The sequence below is a fragment of the Bubalus kerabau genome, chromosome 21 (genome assembly GCF_029407905.1).
Source record: "Bubalus kerabau isolate K-KA32 ecotype Philippines breed swamp buffalo chromosome 21, PCC_UOA_SB_1v2, whole genome shotgun sequence".
NCBI lineage: Eukaryota > Metazoa > Chordata > Mammalia > Artiodactyla > Bovidae > Bubalus > Bubalus kerabau.
In genome coordinates, this window is record NC_073644.1 from 61,510,566 (window position 1) to 61,538,128 (window position 27,563).

The 27,563-nt window shown below is 48.8% G+C and overlaps 1 protein-coding gene across 1 annotated transcript in view; it reads right to left on the bottom strand.

Annotated features, from left to right (window-relative positions):
• Window positions 1–1,807: 1,807 nt before the first annotated feature.
• CCBE1 (collagen and calcium binding EGF domains 1) overlaps window positions 1,808–27,563 on the bottom strand; it is a 244,193-nt gene continuing 218,437 nt past the window's right edge. The window contains exons 6-11 of the mRNA XM_055559581.1: window positions 25,381–25,487; window positions 17,018–17,138; window positions 12,375–12,514; window positions 12,259–12,294; window positions 11,488–11,523; window positions 1,808–10,595 (exon numbers count right to left, since the gene is read on the bottom strand). Of these exons, the coding sequence (XP_055415556.1) occupies window positions 10,362–10,595; window positions 11,488–11,523; window positions 12,259–12,294; window positions 12,375–12,514; window positions 17,018–17,138; window positions 25,381–25,487 (674 nt within the window). The 3' untranslated portion in view covers window positions 1,808–10,361. The remainder of the gene's footprint in view (window positions 10,596–11,487; window positions 11,524–12,258; window positions 12,295–12,374; window positions 12,515–17,017; window positions 17,139–25,380; window positions 25,488–27,563) is intronic.

Genomic DNA, 27,563 nt, shown 5'->3' on the forward strand with positions numbered 1-27,563 from the left:
GGTCTTTGCAGATATAACTGAGATGAGGTCATCATGGATTAGGGCAGGTCCTTATCCAATAAGTAGTGTCTTTAAAAGAAGGGAAGATAGAGACACAGAATGCCGCGTGAAGGCCCAGGACACACACACACGGAGGTAGAACGACACGTGACATCAGAGCGACACGTGACGTCAGACACACGCAGGGCCCAGGACTGCCGCAACCCCCAGGAACTGGTGAGACGCGTGTGACGGCCTCTCCTGCAGGGCCTCCAGAAGCCTCCCGCCCCGCTGACCCCCACTGCACTCCCAGCTCCCGGAGCTGTAAGAAAACATATTTCTGTTGTTTAATCCCCCGGTCGTGGGACTTTGTTCCAGCAGCCCCAGGAAACAAACACGCATCTCTATCAGTTCCCCAGAACCTTGCCGCTCACCAGCAACTGCCCCCCTTGCCCTGACCGAGTCGACTGTTGTGTGTGGAGCGCCCAGCAACTGAGCGCAGGCTCCCACGTAGCCCAGCGGGTAACCTCGTTATCCAGATGTGGGCAGGTGGTGAGAATCCGCACCCAAGCTGGGGGGCGGTCCAAAAGCACAGGCAGCCTTTTCACAGGTGTAGTGGCCTGGCTGGGAGGAAATGAAGCTCAGACTCTGCTGGGAACCAGGATGGGGGCACCTGAGGTTACCAGCCAACCCGCACGCATGGAATATCCCCAGGCAATCACCCAGCTTTTGGTTCACTAAGCTGATTTTTCCATCAGGAAGGCTGGAAACATCCTATAGGGAAGGGGTCTTGGAGATTTCCATTGGCTGCTGTTCCATTCGGAGGGTCCATGAAGCTTTTCTCTGCGTGGGCTGGCGGTCTCGTGTGGCCCTGGCGTGGACGCTGTTGAGTGGTGTGTGTGTGAGACGCTCCGCGTGCACGGGGACGAGAGGCGGGCCCCGTGGGCACGAGATCTTACCCAGTGCTTTTCATTCAGAGCACTTATCACAGCTTGTAACTGCATACTTCTGTAATTAATTCATTTTGCCTGGAAGGATCTGTGTCTATTTTGCCAAAAGTCTCTAGGAGGATGGGGATTATGACTCTTTGCTCCCCTGTGTCTGGTTGCACAGGGCAGTGTGCGGCAGACAACAAGCATTTGATAAATATTTGCTAAAGAAAAGTGAGATGTATAAACATAATTTGGGGGGTGTTTAAGGCACGCTGATAAAGAGTGCTACGTATTGCTTAGAAATGGCCTTTCCTTATGTAATTCTACCTCCCATGTGGCCAACTCATGGGAATCCCTTTCTTATCTTCACACAAGGGAATTTCAGCTACCATGCATGGGGCTTTCCCCCAAACTCTATTTTAACGTCTTTTTTAGGTAGTCAGCCTTTTTTCCCGTCCAATGGAAACTTTACATGGAATTCTAATCCCAAACCAATTGAAGGCTGACTTGGTCACAGTGCAGTGGGAGTTGCCGGGGCCGGGGTTGCGGAGGGGTGGGGGGAGGCCCTCACAAGTTTCTCCTAAAGCATCTCCAAAGGTCTTCAGAGAGTTCCAGGTTGAAAAGCCCACCATGGGGGTCCCGGGGGATTAACCCAACTGGGGAGGTGAGCCTCTGAGACTCAGATTCAGTGGAAGCTGGGTCCTAAGACCTTGGCTCAGACTCAAATGCTGGGACCACAGCCAGCCCCCCAGGGGATAGCCTACCCAGAATGCGGGTTCTGGCTCCTAAGAGAAACTTCTTTCTCCATCACCTTGTATACAGACTTCTTTAGGACTGTGTGTCAGGACAAAACACAGCACAACCATGTAAGAAAAATAACTTTGTTATTAGGCATATATCATCTTATCAAAAGCACTTCATAGTATCACATCCATAACTGAATACTAGCTCAATTGTCATATGGACCTATTATAAATAATGAACACAGCTACTGAAGTATATGGCTAGGCACTGGAAATAAAAATGGAGTCACGACACACAGGAATTCCCCAGGAGGCTTGCTTTGAGGATCTCACATAAAGAATGTGAGGTCCCTGGGGGAATGTGTAAAAGGGTCTTTCTTTTCTAGGATATCTCTAAGGCGGTGTTTGATGCAGGAGCATGTGAAGTCCAAAGTTTTATGCTTTAACAATTACAGTCATTTTTTTTTCTCAAATGGAAAATTATTTTTTGATTTCTTGTGAAACATACATGCTAACTGTGCCAGGAAAATTTTCATCTGTTTCCCTGAACTCATTATTAAAACTTTAGATGGCTCTATTCTACTAGTTGTTTGGCCTGGATTCCTGTGGATAAATTTCCCATTCAGGGAAGGTTATCTGAAGGATGTTAAGGTTACATACTGAGGCTGCTCTGTGACAGGCTGGAGTGGGGGCAGGGGGGAAGTGAGGAGGGGTCTTCTGTCAACCGGGGGAGATGCCTGGTCACCAAGGATACCGTCCCCCACGTGCCTGGGGGCAGGCTTCGTGAGCCAACAGCTGCACGAACCCCAGACAGGGAGGAGGGCCACAGTTGGGGGCCCTCCGCCTGGCACCTGGGGGAGGACACGCCCCCTGCCCATACCAAACGCCAGCGTGCACTTTTTCTTTACCTGCTTGGCTGTGAAACACACTTGTTCTGAGTTTATACTAGAAATGACTTTAGTTGGTGTTCATTCCATGGCAGGTGTCAGAAAATAGAAGAGGAGAGACAAGACAGCCTTCCTTTAGCACTGCCCCCAGGCTTTGGCATTGTAAAGCTTGTAATGTCTCCCTTTGCAATTGGAAAGGGAGGAGGATTTTCTTAAACTAAAATGTATCCCCTCCTATTTTGGAAAGGAGAATTTTATGTCCATTGCTTTCTGAAACAGAGCCAATCTATAAAGTCCTATTCTAAGTTCTAGTTATCAGAGTGCAAAAGACGGAAATGAACATTTCTGGGAAAAACCTTTCCCTCTATGAAACACGAAGCAGATCACTCAGACTAACAAATTTTATGCCCCCTTCTCCCCGAAAGCCTAGTCTCTTAGGTTCTAAGCAGAAGTCCTGTTTAGACAGTGAAGCTTCGGTTTTCCATCCATAGCTAAAAGATATATTAGGAATAACAATGCATTATTATATCTTATCTTTGAAAAATATAATTTGGGTATACAGAGTATATATTTTATCCTATGGTAGTAGTCCAAGTTTTGGAAATATGAAGATAAATAATTATTTTACAAGTTGTCCAATCCAGCAGATTGAGATGATAACATACAGGTTATTGTATATTTTGCTAGAAAATCCTATCCAGAATCGTCTCATAAATCCCAGATATTACCGCCTTCCATTCATCCCGTCACCTAGCTTCTGGCCAAACACACAGTTTAGTTGCATTTTATGAGTACTCAATAATATAGAAGAAAAAACCCCGATATTTCTACATACAGTTCACTGTTTAAAAGGTAATAAAATTCCTCATGAAAAAAATCAAAGATGAAGCTCATTGCTCATACAGCCTATGCATAATTTTTTTTTTTTTTAGCATTCATCCATCCACACACTTTAAATACTGCATTCTACAAGCAGGCAAACATTAAATACGTTCCAGATGGGAATCAACATCTGCTGGATTCATCTCTGGGAACCCCGCTGGGTGAGGGCTCCTGCTGTGAAGGTTAGGTTCTGGAGAGACTGAAGGGGCAGGAGGGATCCCAGGAAAGGAGCTCTGAGGAGGGTCTGCGTTCAGCTGTAGTGTTGGGGTGGACAGAAGCTAGGGACTTGGTGCAGGAAAGAAACAGTGGAGTCAAGTGTTGGTGGAAAACTCGGCCACCGGCTGGCTGATGGAGCCCTGTCTCTAACAGGATGGGGACGAGGGAAGAAAGGCTGGTGTCACTTCAGATTTGCACACGTAGCCCTTCCTGCTGTTCTGAAGGAAGACTGAGAAGTGGCCATAGAATAGCCACCGTGATTGTCTTTAAACAAGCTCTCCCAGGAGAGTGAAATGATGGCGGCATTAAAGGAGATGGAGAAAGAGAAGTAAACACAAACCACCGGGAAATTCAGGGGGACACTGCAAGGTAAGAGAGGGGAACACGAGTAAAGAGAAGCTGTAACAGTGGTCTTGTGTGATGCTCAACACATGGGCAGAGGTCTCCTGAATGGGTCCATGAAACACCATCCTGGGTGTCCAATGACAAAGCAGACATGAAGAACCTGTAAGCTGCCCGTTAAGACCACGAGCTCCCCCAACAACATTCCAAAGGAACAGATGCTCCTAGGGTCCCTTGAGCACTTGCTCCTGGGGATCCAGAGAAAGCCTTTTTCTGGAATGTGGGTCCCTCTAGGACCCAGAGGTGTAAGACAAACACGACTCCAGGGGACGTTTGGGAATATAGTTTCCAACTGCTTCCTGTGTTTGCTGGGGAAGGGAAATCAAGAAGACCTACAAGAACTGGAACTTGGACTAAATTATGGAAAATTAAGGAAAAATGGGAAGGGTGGGAAGGAAATTTTTGGCAAACGAGGAAGACTATTGTTTTTCCACTCCCCATTCAAGAGATCTTTCAATTATGTATTATTTTCAATATGCTGGCAAGGTTGGCTGGCCCCAGACAAGCGCTTCTAATGCCTGGGCTCCGTGGCTCAGTTGTGTCTGACTCTTTGTGACCCCATGGACTGTAGTCTGCCAGCCCCCTCTGTCCATGGGGATTCTCCAGGCAAGAATGCTGCAGCGGGTTGCCATGCCCTCCTCCAGGGGATCTTCCCAACCCAGGGGTCAAACCTGGGTCTCCTGCATGCAGGCAGATTCTTTACCATCTGAGCCACCAGGGAAGCCCAGGAAAAGTGGAGTGGGTAGCCTATCCCTTCTCCAGGGGCACTTCCTGACTCAGGAATTGAACTGGGGTCTCCTGCATTGCAGGTGGATTCTTTACCAGCTGAGCCACCAGGGAAGCCCTCAGTTTACCTGCTTCTGTGATGCAGAGGTGCCCCTGCCCAAGGATGTCCTGTTTACCCCACCATCACCCCACTCCCCTGCCAACAATTAAAGCCAAGCAACCTCCTTCCAGGCCTGAGCTCTGCTGTCCATTGAGTCAACCTGGATCACAGCCTAAAGGCATCTGGTGGGTACCTGGTCACAGCCAGGAAACTCTGCACCTCTCCCCAAGGGTCAGGTACCTTTATTTAACAAATAATCTTGTGGTTTACTAAGCAAGCCCACTCATTCAATCAAATACCGGGTTGGCCAGAAATTGCTCCGACATTTGGGAACTTTTTGGCCAGCCTAACAGCTTTTAAATGTCCTGGCAAACCAGCAGCTCACTGTTCTTATGAGAGCCAGGGCACTGCACTCACTCACTTTTTGTCTTGAAAACAGCATTTATTCCTACAGCGAGAGTAATTTTCTTCTTTGAATAGGATGCTTATAGATAAGTGTGGCATGAACCCTTAACAATCACGTGTGTGGGTGATAAACTGCTTCAGTCATGTCTGACTCTGTGCGACCCCAAGGACAGTAGCCCATCAGGCTCCTCTGTCCATGGGATTTTCCAGGCGAGAATACTGAGTGGGTTGCCTTGCCCATCTCCAGGGGATCTTCCCAACCCAGGGATCAAACCTGCGCCTCTTACATCTCCTGCATTGGCAGGCGGGTTCTCTACCACTAGCACCACCTGGGAAGCCCTTAACAGTCATATCTGAGTGTTACTATGTGGCCACTTACAGGGCAGTCTATATGGGACTGTGATTTTTCTCCATCTATTCCACTCCTCTTCTGTCTTTAATCAAAATTACTAAAGTATTAGTTGCTCAGTTATGTGCAACTCTTTGCAATCCCATGGACTGTAGCCTGCCAAGTTCCTCTGTCCATGGGATTCTCCAGGCAAGAATACTGGAGTGGGTTGCCATTCTCTTCTCCAGGGGATCCTCCTGACCCAGGGATGGAGCATGGGTAAACAAGGTTGGGTAGGAGGATAGAATATTTTAAATCTGTCAGATTGACAAGGAAAAAGAATTACCCACTGAGGCAAATATAGATTGCCATCTCCCCCTTTTCACTAAAAACGGGTAATTTTGATATGGAGGTGTAGCAGTCTATTTTGGGACATGTATCTATATATTTTTAAAATAAATAAACTAATTCTGGAGTGACCGTGAGGAGATACCCCATGTCCAAGGGCAAAGGAGAAGCCCCAGCAAGATGGTAGGAGGGGTGAATTCGTGTTTAGAATCAAACCCCATTCCCGCCAGAGATGCTCAGAGCGCTCAAACAAGGGCACCAGGACCCAGAGACCCCACAGAGACTGAGACAGAGCTGTGTGTGAGCGTCTCCTGCGGAGGTCCGGGTCGGCAGTGGACTCCTGCAGGGGCTCTGGGTGCAGCAGACCTGGGCATGGCATAAGCCCTCTTGGAGGAGGTCGCCATTAACCCACCATAGAGCCACCAGAACTTGCACAGGAGTGGGAAACAGACTCTTGGAGGGCACGGGCAGAATCATGTGTGCACCAGGACCCGGGAGAAAGGAGCAGCGACCCCTCAGGGGACTGAGCCAGACTTGCCCAGGAGTGTCCAGGAGTCTCTGGCGGAGGTGTGGGTCGGTGGTGGCCTGCTGCAGGGCTGGGGGCACTGAGTGTAGCGGTGCCTACATGGGACCTTTTGAAGGAGGTCGCCATTATCTTCATTACCTCCACCTTAGTTTGGCCCCAGGTCAGATAACAGGGAGGGAACAAAGCCCTGCCCATCATCAGAAAATAGGACTAAAGATTTACTGAGCATGGCCCTGCCCATCAGAGCAAGACCCAGTTTCCCCCTCAGTCAGTCTCTCTCATCAGGAAGTTTCCATGAGCCTCTTATCCTCCATCAGAGTGCAGACAGACTGAAAACCACAATCACAGAAAACTAACCAATCTGATCACATGCACCACAGCCTTGTCTAACTCAATGAATCTATGAGCCATGCCATGTGTGGCCACCCAAGACGGATGGGTCATGGTGGAGAGTTCTGACAAAACGTGGTCCACTGGAGAAGGGAATGGCAAACCACTTCACTATTCTTGCCTTGAGAACCCGATGAACAGGATGAAAAGGCAAAAAGATAGGACTCTGAAAGATGAACTCCCCAGGTTTGTAGGTGCCCAATATGCTACTGGAGATCAGTGGAGAAATAACTCCAGAAAGAATGAAGGGATGGAACCAAAGCAAAAACAACACCCAGTTGTGGATATGACTGGTGATGGAAGTAAAGTCCAATGCTGTAAAGAGCCATATGCATAGGAACCTTGAATGTTAGGACCATGAATCAAGGCAAGTTTAGAAGTGGTCAAACAGGAGTTGGAAAGACATTTTTAGGCATCAGTGAACTAAAATGGACTGGAATGGTGAATTTAACTCAGATGATCATTATATCTACTACTGTGGGCAAGAATCCCTTAGAAGAAATGGAGTAGCCCTCATAGTCAACAAGAGTCTGAAACGCAGTACCTGAATGCAATCTTAAAAATGACAGCATGATCTCTGTTCATTTCCAAGGCAAACCATTCAGTATCACAGTAATCAAAATCTATGCCCCAACCAGTAATGCTGAAGAAGCTGAAGTTGAACAGTTCTATAAAGACCTACCAGTCCTTCTAGAACTAACACCCCAAAAAGATGTCCTTTTCATTATAGGGGACTGGAATACAAATGTACGAAGTCAAGAAATACCTGGAGTAACAGGCAAATTTGGCCTTGGAGTACAGAATGAAGCAGGGCAAAGGCTAACAGTTTTGCCAAGAGAACTCACTGGTCATAGCAAACACTCTCTCCCAACAACACAAGAGAAGACTCTACACATGGACATCACCAGATGGTCAACACTGAAATCAGATTGATTATATTCTTTGCAGCCAAAGTTGGAGAAGCTCTATACAGTCAGCAAAAACAGAACCGGGAGCTGACTGTGGCTCAGATCATGAACTCCTTATTGCCAAATTCAGACTTAAATTGAAGAAAGTAGGGAAAACCACTAGCTCATTCAGGTATGACCTAAATCAAATCCCTAATGATTATACAGTGGAACTGAGAAATATATTCAAGGGATTAGATCTGATAGACTGCCTGAAGAACTATGCACAGAGGTTCGTGACACTGTATAGGAGGCAGTGATCAAGACCATCCCCAAGAAAAAGAAATGCAAAAAGGCAAAATGGTTGTCTGAGAAGGCCTTACAAATAGCTACGAAAAGAAGTAAAAGGCAAAGGAGAAAAGGAAAGATATACCTATTTGAATGCAGAGTTCCAAAGAATAGCAAGGAGAGATTAAGAAAGCCTTCCTCAGTGATCAGTGCAAAGAAATAGAGGAAAACAACAGAATGGGAAAGACTAGAGATCTCTTCAAGAAAATTAGAGATACCAAGGGAACTTTTCATGCAAAGATGGGCTCAATAAAGGACAGAAATGGTATGGACCTAACAGAAACAGAAGATATTAAGAAGAGATGGCAGGAATACACAGAAGAACTATACAAAAAAAGATCTTCACAACCCAGATAACCATGATGGTGTCATCACTCACCTACAGTCAGACATTCTGGAATGCGAAGTCAAGTGGGCCTTAGGAAACATCACCACAAACAAAGCTAGTGGAGGTCATGAAACTCCAGTTGAGCTATTTCAAATCCTGAAAGATGATGCTGTGAAAGTGCTGCACTCAACATGCCAGCAAATTTGGAAAACTCAGCAGTGGCCACAGGACTGGAAAAGGTCAGTTTTCATTCCAATCCCAAAGAAAGGCAATGCCAAAGAATGCTCAAACTATCACACAATTGCACTCATCTCACACGCTAGTAAAGTGATGCTCAAAATTCTCCAAGCCAGGCTTCAGCAATACGTGAACCGTGAACTTCCAGATGTTCAAGCTGGTTTTAGAAAAGGCAGAGGAACCAGAGATCAAATTGCCAACATCTGCTGGATCATCGAAAAAGCAAGAGAGTTCCAAAAAAACTTCTGCTTTATTGACTATGCCAAAGCCTTTGACTGTGTGGATCACAATAAACTGTGGAAAATTCTTAATGAGATGGGAATACCAGACCACCTTACCTGCCTCCTGAGAAATCTGTATGTGGGTCAAGAAGCAACAGTTAGATCTGGACATAGAACAACAGACTGGTTCCAATTTGGGAAAGGAGTACGTCAAGGCTGTATATTGTCACCCTATTTATTTAACTTATATGCAGAGTACATCAAGAGAAATGCTGGACTGGATGAAGCACAAGCTGGAATCAAGATTGCGGGGAGGAATATCAATAACCTCAGATATGCAGGTGACACCACATTGATGGCAGAAAGTGAAGAAGAACTAAAAAGCCTCTTGATGAAAGTGAAAGAGGAGAGTGAAAAAGTTGGCTTAAAACTCAACATTTAGAAAACTAAGATCATGGCATCTGGTCCCATCACTTCATGGTAAATAGATGGGGAAACAGTGGAAACAGTGAAAGACTTTATTTTTTTGAGCTCCAAAATCGCTGTAGATGGTGACTGCAGCCATGTAAATAAAAGATGCTTGCTCCTTGGAAAAAAAGTTATCACCAACCTAGACAGCATATCCAAAAGCAGAGACATCACTTTGCCAACAAAGGTCCGTCTAGTCAAGGCTATGGTTTTTCCAGTAGTCATATATGGATGTGAGAGTTGGACTATAAAGAAATCTGAGCGCCGAAGAATTGATGCTTGTGAACTGTGCTGTTGGAGAAGACTCTTGAGAGTCCCTTGGACAGCAAAGAGATCCAACCAGTCCATCCTAAAGGAAATCAGTTCTGAATATTCATTAGAAGGACTGGTGCTGAAGCTGAAACGCCAATACTTTGGCCACCTGATGTGAAGAACTGACTCATTTGAAAAGACCGTGATTGAAAAGATTGAGGGCAGGAGGAGAAGGGAATGACAGAGGATGAGATGGCTGGATGGCATCACCAACTCAATGGACATGAGTTTGAGTAAGCTCTGGGAGTAGGTGATGGACAGGGAGGCCTGGCGTGCTGCAGTCCAGGGGTCACAAAGAGTTGGACACAACTGAGTGAGTGAACTGAACTGAAACTCACATTTTCTTAGAACTCTTTCCCCCTTTTTGATAGTCTGCCAAATTTTAAGATAATGTGAGTACCTAATTGAGAAATTATAAGTCCCTGGAAAATAAGGAATTCAAAGAAAAGCTGCCCTGTAGATTCTCTGGGGGAAGCACTGAAATCAATCATTTCATTCCTGGTGTCTTTAGGATGTCTAGCAGGAGACTCTGTAAACAGTGTCTGGAAGAGGAGAAGTAGGAAGAAGAAAGGGAAAGAGTAAAGAAAATAAAAACGTATCTTTTTTTAGGTCTCCAGTGATGTTTTGTTTTTGTTCTTTGGAGGATTTCACTGCAGGGGAAAACACTCTTCCTTTGGCATGAAGATGTGGGATATGCTAAGGATAGAAGTCTCTGGCGGCTCCCGAGGCTCTTGTCTCAGTTCTTCCCGGGGCGTCATCTCCAGAGCCCACGTCCAGGGTCTCTGGATAGCTGGAAAGTTCCTGCGGTGACGGGGACTCCTCTACTGAAGAGTGAGTCCGGCGCCCGAACACCTGTTCCTGCAGTTCGGTGATGTCATTACGGATTTCCGCCAGCACGATCAGCAGGAAATCAAAAGAACCAGGGGGTCCCTGCACAGGAGAGAAGAGTCAAACCAGACGACCAGAGACCCGCCCCATGGCTGACCCAGGGCTCCCGGAGGCGCCGTGGCCGGCTGCCCTGCCATGTGCTGGCGACCACCTTGTCAACTCTGTGTCTCAAATGGGGGAAATGTCAGGCCCATAAACAACAGCTGGCGGATGCCGCCTGTGCCCCTTCACCTGCCAGACGCACTGTGGCAGCACATGGGCCTCTCCTAGCTCTCAGGCTCTGTCAAATCTGGTAGAATGATGGGATCTGAGAAAGCCCCTCCTAGGTTACCTTCCAAAGAACCCTAGGAGGCACTGAGCAGTGGTTAAGGGGCTGGGCTTCTCTTGGATTTGAACCTCAGCTCTGCCACTTCCAATGTTGTAAGATACACCTGGAAACAGACTTAGGACATGCTAGGGTTTGGAATCTTAAGAGAAGACATTCCAAATAAAGATTGTCATCATTGCTGTTTAGTCGCTAAGTCATGTCCAAGTCTTTGGCGACCCCATGGACTGTAGCCCGCTAGGTTCCACTGTCCATGAAATTCTCCAGGCAAGAACACAGGAGCCATTCCCTTTCTCCAGGAGGTCTTCCAAACCGAGGGATTGAACCCACGTCTCCTGCACTGGCAGGTGGATTCTTTACTGATGAGCCACCAGGGAAGCTCAAATAAAGATTAGCCATGACGAAAACAAAACCAGGAAGTGGATTTTTAAAACCCAACCAGGTGCAAAAGGCTCTTGTGACTCTTCCTGTAATCACGAAGCTCCCGTGGCCAGGCTAAGCCACAGCTACAAGGGGCCGGCTATTGCTAACAAGACCAACTAGGAAGGCTCCCCCGAGACGGAGCCCCGCGCGCTACCCTGGGCAAGCAAGACAGGTGGGGCTACTTACTGGAGACCCTCTGGGGCCCGGTGCGCCTCTTTCCCCCTGAAAACAGAAGGGTCAGGGTTAGCGTCTGGGCCACATGGGTGCCAGCACCCCTGCCTCCATTCAGACCCCACCACTACCATCTCCCCGCACAAGACAGCCAGTATCTCCTACGGGAAGCAAACGTCAGCTTTCCGCTGCACTCTTGGGGCCGCTGCTCTGAACCGGAAGGCTTGAGTTAAGTGCCTCGCATTTCCATTTCCCCAGGCGCTGTGTGTTTTCCAACCAGATCCGAAAGGAGGGAAGCTGGTGTTTCCAGGCAGCGTGTGGAATGGCTTAGAAGCTTCTAAAGTAACTCACACTGACTTTTTTATGAGGCCAGTGGGGCAGGCAGACCCCCAGAGCGAAACCACCCACTTGCACAGACTGGAACTTCTCCTGTTCTTGACTTAAACACAGCGAAGAAATTAGGAACACACATAAAACAGCCCCACAGAGAAGCCTGGCTAAATAGAAAAACATGCTACCATGACAACCAGGAGGCTTAATGTTTATAGGGGTTGTTTTTTCTTCCAAGTGGTTTTTGCAGCTGTTTTTTTTATTACGGTTGTTCTATATCTTAAGAAAACGGCTTTTTAGATTTTCCTCCCAGCTTTGGGGACAAAAAGTATATCTGTGTCTCAACTCGGCCACACGCAAAGCGGGTCAGTGAATCGTGCTTGAGCTCCAGGTGATGCCTGCAAGGAGGTGGAGACTGAGGAGCCGAGGAGTATAAGGACCACTTGGAAGACTCACCTTAGAGCCATCTCTTCCTGGGGCGCCTGGTGGACCCTACAAGGCAAAGGGACCTCGTTTAGCAGAAGGCACACGCGTTCCCCAACCATGGATGGGAGCGCTGGTGAAATACTGACCACAGGGCCCCTCCGGCCTTGCTTAATGTGGGACAGGTCAGGAGATGGTCCCACGGGTCCCATCGAGCCCCGCGGGCCGGGCTGCCCGGGGGGGCCTGGGATCCCTGGGAAGCCGGGGCTCCCCTTTGGTCCTGGTGAGCCTGCAATCAAAGAGCATCTCGTTAGTCCACAGCCCAGGAGGAGGACGAGGACTCTGGCTGGATGACAGTCCAGGCGCCCCTTGCAGCTGTTTTTCTTTGCACTCTGACCTTTGCCTTCTGACTTCTCCACTGAGATGTCCCATAGGCATTTTGATCATGACCAAAAATTGCCATCCATCCACATTCTTTTTCTAAAACATTTCTTGTATTGAAATACTGTTGACTGATGATGTGTTAGTCTCAGGCGTTCAGCCAATTGATTCAGACTTCACACTCCTTTCATGGAACTCCCATCCCCACTCATTCAAGCCAGAAACTTGGGAGTCTTCCTATAAATACCTTTATTTCCATAAGCTCCTCATCCAATCAGTGACCATTTCACCTCTTCCACATCTTTCACCTCCTTTAAGCTCTTTAATTTCACCGGTCTCGAGACCGTCTGCTCTCAGCATCCCCAGTCACTGCAGGGCAGTGGTCAGTGGGGCTGGGGAGCGGCTGGGGTACAGGTTTCAACAGCAGGGGGACCCGCCTCTGAATCATGGACAAGCTTCCTGACCTCTGTGAACCTTCGTTCCTCATCCGTAAAGCAGGGCTAATAAGAATCTGCCTCACAGAGCAGTTTGGCTGTTGTTTAGTCACTAAGTCGTGTCCAAATCTTGAGTAGCCAGCAAGGCTCCTCAGTCCATGGGATTTCCCAGGCGAGAATACTGGAGTGGGTTGCCATTTCCTTCTCCAGGGGATCTTCCCACCCCAGGGATTGAACCTGCATCTCCAGCATTGCAGGCAGATTCTTCACCGTCTGAGCCACCAGGGAAGCCCGTAAAACAACTGTATACCCACTGCTCGTGGCCCGCCCCCCACCAAAGTAACAGAATCCTCCCATCAAAGGAATCTGAAAACTTGGAGACCACGGAACACAAGAGGTAGAGTCAGTGCCAACATACCCAAACCTGGCTCAGTTACTCATTAAACTGACCCGGTTCTTCTGGCGAGCAGCCTGTGTGCCCGTCTCTGGGAGCAGTTACTATGTACCCAGTTTCCACTGTTCCTCTGCAAACAGTATCTGGCATTCAAATCAAAATTTTAAGGCACGTTATAAAAAACTCAAGCCAACACCCAGACAAAACTACTCTCCTCAAAATTAAACAACTCCCATTCAAGAAATGCAGCAATCAACAGAAACAGACTCAGAGGCAACCAGATGTTAGGGTTATCATACGGGACTTAACGGTAACAACACATGTTAAAGGCGCTGGAGGAAGGCAGTTTGCCCGAACAGATGGGCGAGTTTCAGCTCTAGTTTCGCTTGTGTCGTCTGTGCTGCTGGTACCATAAGCACGAAACCATTGCCAGTGTTGTGAAAGTTCTCACCTATGTTTTCTCCTAGGAGTTTTATAGTCTCAGGTCTTACATTTAGGTTTTTAATCCACTTTGTATGTGGTAGAAAGCAAGGGTTCAACTTCATTCCTTAGCATAGGGAAGGATGCTGTGTCCTAACCCTTTTTGGACTGTCAACCTTATGTGGGCATGGTTGTATTTTAATTGTCAGCACGCTCTCAGAGAAGCCCAGGCACAGGAAAGGCTGTTCAGTAGATGCTTCATGTCAAATGACTTTAACGAAGGGGCTGGGCTGATTGCTCTGTTGTCACTATTTCTCAGCGGCATATTCCTTAATGCTAAACAGATTCCTCTCTTTCAAACGCACACAGGAGTTCCTTTTTGGTGGTACATGGCTCCTACAATTGGCAGAACACAGTGATAGAATGCAATGACTTTCAGGCACTGGAAAACAAAACAAAAAAACCCCCAAAGACTTCAGACTTATCATATTTGGGGAAGTCTTTTCTAGCTCACAAAATAATTAAGCCAACATTAAAGGCTTAATTATTCCATCCAAGTATGTCTCACTCCCCCTCCTCTAAATGCTGGTTCCAGGTACATCCTTGAAAGAGTTTACCTGGGAAGGGAACCAGCTCCCTCTCATAACAAAATACTTCACCCCTAAAACACAAGGACAGGCCGGAGATCATATCTTACCTTCATTTAGGCAATGAGCTTTAGAGATTGTGTGTCAAGTGCCTTTAAACTGCGGGGCTTTGATGAGCAAATGTCAGCACCTTCCATCTGACAGAGAGGGGCAGAGAGCAGCCAAAGGACTCCTACCTAGCAGAGCTCCTGGCTTGCTGCCCCAGGCTGTGACTCACCAGACTTCAGGACTGGAATGGGAGTTAAGGGGAAGAGAATCCAGTTCTCCCTCTAGCTGCCCTAACACATCTCGGTGGAGAGCATCACACACCACAATGCTAGAAGCCAGGAAGGGGCAGGAAACAGGACTGGAGGAGAAAGCAAAGGCACTGCCGGAGCCTGTCCTCGGTGACTCTGCCCCAGCAAGGCCCCTGGGCGGCTCACACTACGCTGGAAACCAGATGGCGAGACTGGCATGGAAAGCCTGCAGGTCATTCATTAAGAAAGAGGCCAATGGCTCCCCTGTTCCTCGAATGTCCTTATTGGAGTGATATGCAGACTGGCCTGAGGATGAATTTTCTCCAGGGAAGCAGAGCAAGAACATTTTCCAAAAGAAGGATGGAGAACACTGTGCTAAGAATCAATGTATAAGAAGGGACCCAAGCTTACTCAGAAGCAGCGAGAGGCCGCCTGTGTATGGTGTCTGCTGGAGAAAAGAAGTCAAGGGAATGAACAAGGCGAGAAACCAAAGTCTTGGACCAGCTTTTGGTCTTGGTGTCTCTACAGACTGAGACCCAGGAATCTGGGTTTTGATGGAAACCGGGAGATGAAGATGTTAGTGGAGAAGAAAATACATAGTTTAGTAAGTGTTTTGAGCCTTTGTTGTTGCTGACCTTCCATTGTAAAACCTGCAGATGTTCTTGCAGCTTGGACTGGTCCTACCTTTCATGTCTGTCCATGTCCAGCTTGAGCCCCAAGTCACTGCAGGCTACACTGATCTCTCCCTTCTTTAAGCTTCCACAGCTGGAGGCACCTGAATTCTTTACTTGGGGGAGACAGGTACTGTCTCACTCCACTTGCTTTCATTCCGAGTGCTTTGCTGTCCCCATTAAAATGTCAGGAGTCACAACACCCAGCTCACTGCTAGACGATGAGCAGTGGGGATAAGATGTCCAGGTCTCAGAACATTTGCTAACCCTAATAATATTTCCTTCACTAGTATGGAAAAAAAAATACTGATCTACCTGTGGAGAGACTCATAATAAAAGAGAAAACGTCCCGTCACTGTTTTGAGTTCTTGTTGCGTATTTCCCGATGCAAAGACAGGATGTTTGGGATTTTGTTCAGAGTGCAGGGGGGAATCTCCAAAACGGTATGCTGAAGAAGCCAGACAAAATAATAGATTCCTTTTCGTGAAGTTCTAGAACAGACAAAACTGCAGCGACAGAAAGCAGGTTGGTGGTTACCTGGAGCTGAGGATGTAGACTGCCAGGGGCACAAGGGCACTTTCTGGGGGTGATGGAGAGTTTCTATATCTGGATGTAGACCAGATATAAGGTGGTGCTTAGTAAGGGCTTGATACAGGGTACACGCAGGGCTTCCCCACTGGCTCAGCAGTAAAGAAGCGGCCTGAGACAAAGACAATGCAGGCGATGCGGGGTCGATCCCTGGGTCGGGAAGATCCCCTGGAGGAGGGCATGGCAACACACTCCAGTGTTCTTGCCTGGAGAATCCATGGACCAAGGAGTCTGGACAGCTACAGTTCAAAGGATTGCAGAGTCGGACACGACTGAAGTGACTGAGCACGCATAGAGTGCAGGCATATGTGAAAACTCGTCCAACTGTAACTTGAGTGTGTACATTTTATTGTATACAACTGTATCTCAGTGAGGGTGACTTAATAAACTGAAACGTAGAGACAGATATAAAAATAAATATCAATGTAAGTGTGTTGACAAATAATAGGAGAAGGAGGAGAGAGGACTGGAAAACAGTGGGACGAGGCTGGCCATGAATTGTGAGAGCAGCTGATGAGCCCAGAGGTGTTCAGCACACCATCCGACGTTCACACATGCTAGTGTTAAAAAGTTTTCATTTTGTTTCCCTGTAACCTAACAATGACCTTTAAGACTCCAGTCCAGTCCAGGACGCTGACTTTTCCCCTGATGACTGTTGGTCATGAGGGTTCCTCAGGTTTGTCCATTTCTTGCACACTGGCGTGGGGGTTCCCTGGACCCTGGCTTCTGCTCCCACCCATGGAAGCTAAAGAACTCTGTCCCATCCCACTAAAGGTGAGCTCCTTGCAGGCTCTGGCTGGTGAACCTACAGCCCTTTCATGCTCCTCTTCACTGCTCAGCTGGTAAGAATCCGCCTGCGATGCGGGAGACCTGGCTTCGATTCCTGGGTTGGGAAGACCTTCTGGAGAAGGGAAAGGCTCCCCACTCCCGTATTCTTGCCTGGAGAATCCCATGGACTATCCATGGACTTGCAAAGAGTCGGACATGGCTGACTGACGCTCACGTTCACGTTCATACTCACCAGGGGGGCCCTGGCCCCCAGGCAGGCCAGGGGGACCCGGAAGGTAGGTGTTTGAGGCCAGCGCCTTGTGACCAGTGATGTACTTGCCCAGGTCGGCGGCGCTGTTGGGGAGCAGGGCAACCTGCAAAGAGAAGAGGGACCTGGGTCAGGAGACGGTGCCGGGCCCACTGCAGGCGGAGGGACCTGGGTCAGGAGACGGCGCCGGGCTCACTGCAGGCGGAGGGACCTGGGTCAGGAGACGGCGCCGGGCCCACTGCAGGCGGCCCCACAGCAGCAGGTGGCGTGGCAGGGGCTTCACAGCCTGCCCTGGCTTCTTTCCCCTTATCCGAACCCATCAGAGCCAGAAGGGCTGGAGAGACCCTCCTTCTAAACCCAGAGGCCTTCCCGTCAACACAACTTGCCTGAGATCGCTCAGCTGCTTAGTGGGCGACCCTGGATCGGCTGCAGTCTGCCTGAATACCATTAGACTCATGAATGCCATAATTAACACAGCCGATCTGCCTCAGGCTTTCAGTTAAGCTCTTTATGTATCAAATATTTGAGAAAATACTACATGCCAGGCACCGTGCTCGGTTCTAAGGCGACCATGGTGACGAAGACGTGGTCTTGGCTCTGAAAGATCTCAGCCTTGGGAGCCAGGAAAACATGGCTCACAGGTCACCTGCGTGCTCAGGTGGTCGGAAACAGCGGCTGTGACGGCCCTGCAATATGTCCACAAATGTCGGGCACTCCTCCCTCTAAAAGTGTCCGACTCTTTGCGACCCCATGGACTGTGGCCCGCCAGGCTCCTCCATCCATGGGATTCTCCAGGCAAGAGTACTTGCCCTTCCCTTCTCCAGGGATCTTCCTGACCCAGGGATTGAATGCGGGTCTTCTGCATTGCAGGCAGATTTTTACTGTCTGAGCCACCAGGGAAGCCCTTTAAAAGGTGGAGGCTAAATTTTCACCCACTGTGCTTAGGTACCTAATGAACAGGAAAAGACATAACCTACAGTGTGAACCTTCTGAGACAACGTCTTAAAAGACTTGCTGCCTCCCCCCACCCAAGCCCTTTCAGTTCAGTTCAGTTCAGTCGCTCAGTCGTGTCCAACTCTTCGCAACCCCATGGACCGCAGCACACCAGGCCTCCCTGTCCATCTCCAACTCCCAGAGTTTATTCAAACTCGTGTCCATTGAGTTGGTGATGCCATCCAACCATCTCATCCTCTGTCATTCCCTTCTCCTCCTGCCTTCAATCTTTCCCAGCATCAGGGTCTTTTCAAATGAGTCAGTTCTTCACATCAGGTGGCCAAAGTATTGGAGCTTCAGCTTCAACGTCAGTCCTTCCAGTGAATATTCAGGACTGATCTCCTTTAGGATGGACTGGTTGGATCTCCTGCTCTCTCCCTCTCTCTCAGATTTTAGGGGCTCATTCTATGAGAATCCAGAGGAACCTCAGACATGAATGATTTTTGCATTCCTCAAGGCCAGGAATCAGTGAGACCTTTGCTAAGAACTAAATGCTTTGAATGTCCATTTCCTGACAGAAAATGCCCGCCATTAGAACTGGGAGGATTACACCAGTGTGTATCAGGGGCCCAGGAGAGGAGCTGGAACATATAAGTGGGAGTGAAAAGTGTCAGTCGCTCAGTCGTGTCTGACTCTCTGTGCGACCCCACGGACTGTAGCCCACCAGGCTCTTCTGTCCACAGGAGTCTCCAGGCAAGAATACTGGAGTGGACTGCCATTTCCTCCTCCAGGGGATCTTCTCCACCCAGGGATTGAACCCAGGTCTCTTGCATTGTAGGCAGATTCTTTACTGTCTGAGCCACCAAGGAAGCCATACTAAGTGTTTGGTAAATGGCAGCTCTTGTCTCTTCCTTTCAGAAAGCTGATTCAGGGGTGTAAAATCCAAAGGAGATTGTGTTTCTGAGGGTCAGAACCCCCGAGTGAAGGGAATTCATAAGCAAAAGTACTGTAGTTAGAGGACAGAGGGGGCAACACTGGCCCCTGAAGGCTGGTCCAATGTTATTATCTGCTTCCAAGAGGAAAACTGAAATGTGAATCTCATGTATGGGCTTCAGTATCGGTCAGATCTATGTTTAAGTCTCAGTCCTGCCACATTAAAGATGTTTGCTCTCTGGAAGGAAAGCTGTGTTAAATCTAGACAGTGTACTAAAAAGCAGAGACATCACTTTGCCGACAAAGGTCCATCTAGTCAAAGCTATGGTTTTTTCCAATAGTCATATATGGATGTGAAAGTTGGACTATAAAGAAAGCTGAGTACCAAAGAATCGATACTTTCGAGCTGTGGTGTTGGAGAAGACTCTTGAGGGTCCCTTGGACTGCAAGGAGATCAAACCAGTCAATCGAAAAGGAAATCAACTCTGAATATTCACTGGAAGGACTAATGCTGAAGCTCCAATACTCTGGCCACCTGATGTGAAGAGCTGACTCATTGGAAAAGACCCTGATGCTGGGAAAGACTGAAGGTGGGAGGAGGAGGGGCAGCAGCAGATGAGATGGTTAGAGAGCATCACGGACTCAGTGGACAGGGGTGAGCAAACTCTGGGAGACAGTGGAGGACGGGGAGCCTGGCGTGCTGCAGTCCATGGGGTTGCAGAGTTGCAAATGACTGCGCGACTGAACAACAAACTGCTACGATCTGCCTGTGGGACCCTGGAAAGCTACAGAACCTGATTTCCTCATCTATAAAACAAGGTCATAATACCCGCCTAAGAAGGGCTGCTGGGAGGATGAAAGTGACGGAAGTCTTAAATGTGCCTGGCTCAGCGCCCAGACTAATAATCACCAGCACCTACAACCACAGACACAGTGCAGACGCTGCGTGGGGTGAGGTGCGGGGGTCGGGGGTTGCTCCTGGCTGTTTGTAGGTAGCCGTGTGACTCTGGGTGGGTCCCTTCGCCTTTCCAGGTTCTCATCTTCATGTCTATAAAACTAGAGGTTCGGACCAGACGAGCAAGTCTTTGGATGAAAATGTTATAACCAAGCCCAGCCCACTCCATGCCCTGTCCAGCTTTCTTTGCTTCCTTGTAAAGTTCATGAGGTGACCCCGTCAACATCGACCTCAGCTTCCTGGCTGGGCTCCTGCTGGGTAATTACCTCCTGGCTCCCGCCAGTTAGACCTCTTAAGTGTCCTCAGGACAAGCACAGAGTAAATGTGCTGGGCCTGGGAGGCAGTCGGCCGGAAATCCTGGCTTGACGTTCTACACAGACACCGCAGACGGCGGGCTTGAGGGGGCGCAGGTGTTTGGGAAGAAGTTTGTAAGAAGAGTCTGCATTTCTTGTGGGTTCCAATCAGTCAGTGGAATTATGGATATCAGTATCTCATACTGGCCTTGGTAATAAAGCACCTACCTCGCAGGGCTATTGGGACAAATGAGGTGCGGCCTGTAAAGCACTTTATTAGCACTTATAATTCACGTTTCCTATATTCTGGAGAACATTTACAGAGCTCTTTCTAGGTGGCAGGGACTATTCTAAGCCCTTTATAAATATTTACTCACTTGATGATTATGAAGTCCTATGTAGTACGTATTACTGTTATCTTCTTTTTCTAGAACTGTGACACAGAGAGGTTAAGTCACTTACCCAGGGTCACACAGCCAGAAAGTAGTGGGGCAAGGGCTTAAACCAAGCGCATCTGTTTCTGGAATCTGTGGTCCTCACCACAACACCCAGCTGACTCTCTTACTGTTACTCATGATACTCAGCAAAGCAGCCTGCGGTCACTTTCATGCGGATTAGTCTTCTCAGGCCTCCTGAGAAGACCCATTGTACAGAGCAGCTAGACTGAGGTCGCAGAGGAACGTTGAGAAGCCACAGTCTGCTGGCAAGAAAGGCTGCGCTAGAGTAAAGGAGCTGCCGCCAGCTTGCAAAGCTGCTCACGCTTGGGAAAGCTCGTTGGTCTCTCGCTTCTGAAGCTTCCGCTGGTGGCACCACCCTACTCGGCCATGTGGGCTGACCTCCGCAGTGGGCTTGGTTTCTCAGCTAAGACAGGAAGCTTGTTTAAGGCAAATCTTCATTCTGTGCCTTCTTGTCATTCATCATTTCCCAGCCCGTCACAGGCCATGGCTTCCTTATCCACTCGTCCGCTGATTGACGCTTAGGTTGCTCCCGTTGGCTGTTGTAAATCATGCGCTATGAACACTGGGTGGCATGTATGTTTTTGAATTAGCATTTTTGTTTTCTTTGAAAGTGTTAGTCAGTCAGTCATGTCTGCCTCTTTGCAACCCCATGGACTGTAGCCCACCAGGCTCCTCTGTCCATGGGATTTCTCAGGCAAGAATGCTGGAGTGGTAGCCATTCCCTTCTCCAGGGGATCTTCCTGACCCAGGGATTGAACCCGGGTCTCCTGCATTGCAGGAAGAGCTTTTACCATCTAAGTCTTTGTTTTCTTTGGATATACAAAAAAGAATGAAAATTTTCCATCTGCAGCAACATGGATGAACTAGGAGAGCACTGTACTAAGTAAAATAAGTTAGAGAAGGCCAAATACTGTGATTACTTGCAGGTGGAATCAAAGCATAAAGCAAATGAATGAATATAACAAAACGGACAACTACCAGATACAGAGAAGAAAGTGGCGGTTGCCACAGGGGAGAGGGAAAGGGCAGGGGATTAAGAAGTAGAAACTACTATGTATAAAACAAATAAACCACAACAGTACATTGTATAGCACAGGGGATATAGCCAATATTTCATAATAATTTAAAATGGAATATGACCTATAAAAATATTGATGATGTTGAACACTTGAAACCAATATAACATTGTAAATCAACTATATTTCAATTAAAAAGTCAAACCTGAAAAAATAATAATTTCTTCATATCATTAAAAAACATAATAAATTGAAAAACTGGTCCCTTGGCTCAGATTTTTCTTCAGTGTTCTGATGGGACCATGACCCCTCCCTGTAAATTAAATGATGGAATCTTTACACCATTAAAAAAATTTTTTTTTCAATTGGAAAATAAAAGCACAGAATCTGGGGACTTCCCTGGTGGTCCAGCAGTTGGGACTCTGTGCTTCTAATGCCGCGGGCACAGGTTCAAGTTCTGGTTGGGAAACTAAGATCCCATGTGTGCTGGTGTGGCCAAAAACAAGTAAATTTAAAAAATGTACCCAAACAAAGCAAAACAAAATTCCCACAAATCTATATCTAAGTGAAATCTTATAACACAAACACCCTTTTAATGAACACCCAAGTCAAACATCAGAACTTTGTCCATAGGCCCTGACCCAATCACCCCTCCTTCCCCCCAAAGTAACTACTATCCTGGTTTTAATCACTTCCTATGCTTTAAAAAATAATTTATGGCCCAACTGTGCAGGCCTAGATGCTTTGGTTTAGTCTCGCTCACTTAAAAAAAACAAGACATCTTTTAAGCTGCTTTAACCTGCAGGGGGCTGCTCCACCTTTCCTGTCCTTAGCCTCTACCCATCAGGAGCCCAGGGCATCGGCCCTGCAGAGCTTCCCACGTCAGGATTTCGCTGACTGCACCCTCACGGTGTCGTTCAACACATCTGCGCACGGTTTTACGTGGCGGGGTTGGCCACGGTCCAGGACACCCAGTAACCTACTTCTGAGCCGAAGTGTATGTGGGCAGCTGTCCCATGCCCTGTCTCGCACAGAACAGCTGGCGTCAGCAGCAGCGAGCGGAGGCTGACATGCAACCGACAAGCCCCGCGGCACTGCAGGAGGAGGGGTCAGGAGACCTAGACTGAGGGTCCGCTCTGCCTCCCGGGCAGCGACTGCAGCTCTCTGACAATATGGGTATCCGGTGAGAATTTAACGGGATCCTGGCTGTGAAACTGCTTCATCAACTGCAGAACAACACATTCTACTAGGCACCTTTAACAATGCGTTGTTCTGGAGGTCCCCCGGTGGTACAGTGGGTAAGAATCCACCTGCCAATGCAAGGGACATGGGTTCGATCCCTGCTCAGGGAAGATCCCACAGGGGGCAGAGCCACTAAGCGCCTGTGCTGTAACTACTGAAGCCCGCGTGTCCTAGAGCCCGTGCTCCACAACAAGAGAAGCCGCTGCAATGAGAGACCCACACACCGCAGCCCAAGAAAGCCCTGCACAGCGACGAAGACCCAGTGCAGCCAAAAACGAAAGAAATAGGCAAAAAAAGTAAAAAAGGATTGTTCCTTGTGAAGTTCCTTTAACGTCAGCTTTAGCCCACTTGCCACAGTGGGCTTGCAGGAGAACCTGGCATGCATGTGCGTGCTCAGTCGCTCAGGCGTGTCCGACTCTGCGACCCCATGGACCATAGCCCACCAGGCTCCTCTGTCCATGGGATTCTCCAGGCAAGGACACTGGAGTGGGTTGCCATTTCCACCTCCAGGGGATCATCCCCACCCAGGGATCGAGCCTGGGTTCTCCTGCATTGGCAGGCGGAGTCTTCACCACCAAGCCTCCTTTAGGAGAACTCAGTATAAGGCAGACCAATTCCAGGCCAAATCCCGTGCCTGAGAGTCACTGCAGGGCTACCAAGTATTGTCGCTGGATCTGTGAGCAGCTCACCTACAAGGGCCTTAGGGGAACACAACATTTCAAGTTCTTCATAACATTTCTTCTCTCATGGATCATAAAACACTGCAGGGAGGTGAGGGGAGAGCCAGATGGTGAATTAGCAACTGAATCTCTGAACCAGCGAGACTTAGCAGCAGTGACTCTCAAAATCACTCAGGCTAGAAAGAGCTTCTCTGTCGCTTTTGGATTATTAATTCTCCAGAGAAGAAAACGGAGACGAGCACTGGGCCTTGAGATGTCCATCATTCATCAACTGCCTCCCTCAGGCCCGAAATCCTCTGGCCTATGAAATGCAAGCTTCGTCCATGAACTCTTTTTCAGACTCAACTCTGTAAATACTGATACCAATCCAAGTTTCAACCTGAGGATATCTCTGTGGGGAGTATTATTTAGAACTCTGAATTTACACTGATGCACCTACAAGGCTTTCTGCCTGGTCGATCAGATTACAAGCTATTTGGGAACTGGAACGTCACACACGTACATGCTTCTGTTAAAGCTGAGAGATCTTCACCACCAGTGTACCACAAGCCGGCAGAGCCATTGATCTTCTCAGCCTACTGACCTGCCTGTTTCACGGGAAGCTATGGATCTCACGTGCCTGCATGTTTGTTGAACACAGAAAAGCAATACTGTCTAATCGTACCCTTTCGCCCTTTACAATAACTAGATGCCAAAGTTAAACAGATCACACACACCTCTTTGATGTACTAAGAGCCTTCAGGAGAAGCAATTAAATAAACTAGCAAGTTTATGTTTTACCAGCAGAAGAGCAATTTCTGAGCTGCTGACAGACTGGTGAATTCACTGACCTCAGGTATAATAAACACCATCGACCTGGGCCTTCGACAGGATTTCAGGGTTCTAAATCCCCCCAGGGGCATTCCTCTCAGCACAACGACGTTACTAGAAATCTGGTCCATCAGACATGCATGGGAGCCTCAGACAAAGGGAGTCAGTCCTCCCGCTTGGTGACATGATGTTCCCAAGGCACTGCTCTCCCAGGTGCGTGGAGCCCAACGTACAGGCTGTAACTTTTAAACGTGAAAAATAAAGCTGCTACAGGAATTCATCACCAGCTGTGGAAGTTTATAAAGATGTTTGCTATTGATAAAACACAGGCAAACGATGACTGTACTGTATCCTATTTAGAATCATGAAAGGGCCACGTGTCGGGATGTTCATTTCACAAAAAGCTGCATGAATCATAGTTCGTTCTCTCTGATTCTCCTGTGCCCCTTACCTAGCAGTCTATTTTACTAGTCATTGCTTTCAAAGTGTGATGTTGGAAAAGATGCTTGAGAGTCCCTTGGACAGCAAGGAGATAAAACCAGTCAATCCTAAAGGATATTAAGTCTGAATATTCAGTGGAAGGAATGATGCTGAAGCTCAAAAACTTTGGCCACATGATGCAAAAGGGCTGACTCATTGGAAAAGACCCTGATGCTGGTAAAGATCGAAAGCAGGAGAAGGGGATGAGAGAGGATGAGATGGCTGGATGGCATCACTGACTCAATGGACATGAGTTTGAGCAAACTCTGGCAGGCAGTGAAGGACAGAGAGGCCTGGTGTGCTGCAGTCTGTGGGTTTGCGAAGAGTCGGACGCAACTGAGCGACTGAACCACCACCACCACCAACGTCCTGCCTTCGTTGTTCTGTTGAACTATACTGAGCTCCGAGGGTGGTTGGGCAAAGCCTAGTTGGCACCAATCTCAGGGAATATCCAACCAAGCCATGGGTGGACACTGTCTTCTTGCTTCCAGACATCCCCCCGCTTCCCTTCATCTTACGCGATGGTTTCTAACGCGCCCGGCACGCACCTTCTGCTTCAGCTGCAGCACGGTCTGCTTCACCTGGTGGAACTCCTTGCACGTGGCACGGCAGGTGGCGGCTCGGACCGCGTTCTCCGCCTTCTCGTCGTCGTGCCCTGAGGGAAGAGACGGACTCGAGTCTGCCTGCAAGGCTGCGGGCATCCAGCCCCCAGGAGACCACGTCAGGCAGGGTGGTCCCAGGTGGGCCGGCTGATGCCAAAATCCGCAAGGGATGGAGGCTGGCGATTTTATAGCTCTTGGGCTGCTGACGGCATGCCTGGGTCATGGGTTCAGCGGAGGGGACCCTCTCACACTCTAGGCTCAGCTGTTTCCCCTTAGTCACCCTAGCACCTTCCTCTTCCACGTGTGAAAAAGTGAGCCGTGGCCCTTTTACCACGAGGCAGGCTCTAGCAACCCGACACGATTTACACTCCCCTCTAAGAGCTAGCATTCACAAGGCATAAATCATCCCCCAAGCCCAGGTGACAGGACTCAGGGCAGTGCTCACAAAGCTGGACTGGATTACCTCTGATGATCCAGCTGTTCAAAGAGTGTGCAGCCAGGCTAGGCGGGGTCCCAGACCAGGGCTAGGCGCTGAGAAGGAACATCAGTGGAAGAAGTGCCAGGCGCCCTGGGCACGCCAATCCAGGGGCAGACGGGACAGGCCCCAGTGCTGTCCCGTAAAGCATCGGGAGCGCCGTGCTTTCTGAAAAATCACGTTTCTCTAAGGAAATGCCAAACAGCGACATGACCCAGTAGCTACACAGCCTTCATGCTGTGTGGCTTAGTCACTCAGTCGTCTCCGACTCTTTGCGACCTCGTGGACTGTAGCCCACCAGGCTTCTCTATGGGGATTCTCCAGGCAAGAATACTGGAGTGGGTAGCCATGCCCTCCTCCAGGGGATCTTCCCAAATCAGGGATCGAACTCACGTCTCTTACATCTCCTGCATTGGCAAGAGAGTTCCTTATACGAGTGCCACCTGGGAAACCCAAACTACACTGCAACTAAAGAAAAAACAAAACTTGCTTGTAAAGCTATGGTTAGAGATAAAAATAAAGCCCTTTCCTTCTGGGAAAAAAAACTTCTGGAAACCCACCAGTAGCTGGAAGAGAGACCTGGAACATTCTCCATCAGAGCCCTCATGAGGGGGCAACCCCACAGACACCGTGATCCCAGACACGTAGCCTCCACAACCGAGACAGCTCGTCTGGGAGACACTCTCTGGGAGGGGAGGATGCCTGAGGGCAACTTGGCAGCTGAGTTCTCAGACCCACAGCAGCAGCGCATGGTGGAAGGTAGAGCATGTTCAGAGCTCATTGGCCAAATGCACCCCCCCGTGCTGCGTGGGAGGCCTGAGGCTTGGAGGACACACGCTGGGAACCCACTTCTCAAGCCAGCAGGCAGAGGCGGGGGAAGAGGCTCTCGGTCTTGCTGAGCAGCCGTAAGCAACACCATGATGCCTGAATACACAGCCTGAAGCTCTGTTCTCAGCGTTGACTGGGTAAGGCATTTGAACCTCTGGGAGAAGGGCAAAAAAGTGAAAGTCGCTCAGTCGTGTCTGACTCTCTGTGACCCCATACAGTCCACAGAATTCTCCAGGCCAGAATACTGGAGTGGGCAGCCTTTCCCTTCTCTAGGGGATCTTCCCAACCCAGGGATGTCGAATCCAGGTCTCCCGCATTGCAGGCGGATTCTTTACCAGCTGAGCCACCAAGGGAAGCCCAAGAATACTGGAGTGGGTAGCCTGTCCCTTCTCCAGCAGATCTTCCCGACCCAGGGATTGAACCTGGGGTCTCCTGCATTGCAGGTGGGTTCTTTACCAAGGCAGCCTCTTTCTAAATCCTTTGTGTGTGCGATATAACCAGGATGCTTGCTCATCCCCGTCTTCTAGGCTCATTCCGTCCCACCAGGAGCTTCCCCTGTGCCCCGCTCAGTTGATACCCGTGGGAGACTGGTTCCATTCACGTCACAGCTGTGTCACGACGAGCTGTGAAAAAGTCTTCGCCTGAAGGAGGTGAAGTGGAGCTGGTGAAATGCCGGTTAAGGGCACGACCTCCTCAGTCAGCATAGGGTGCGCACCCCAGTGCCGTCACTAGCTCGGGGACCTCAAGGAAGTGATCTCACCACTATGAGCCCCAATTTCTTCAACCATGACACTGGAATTCCTATGACCCAGGCCTATTGTGAGGA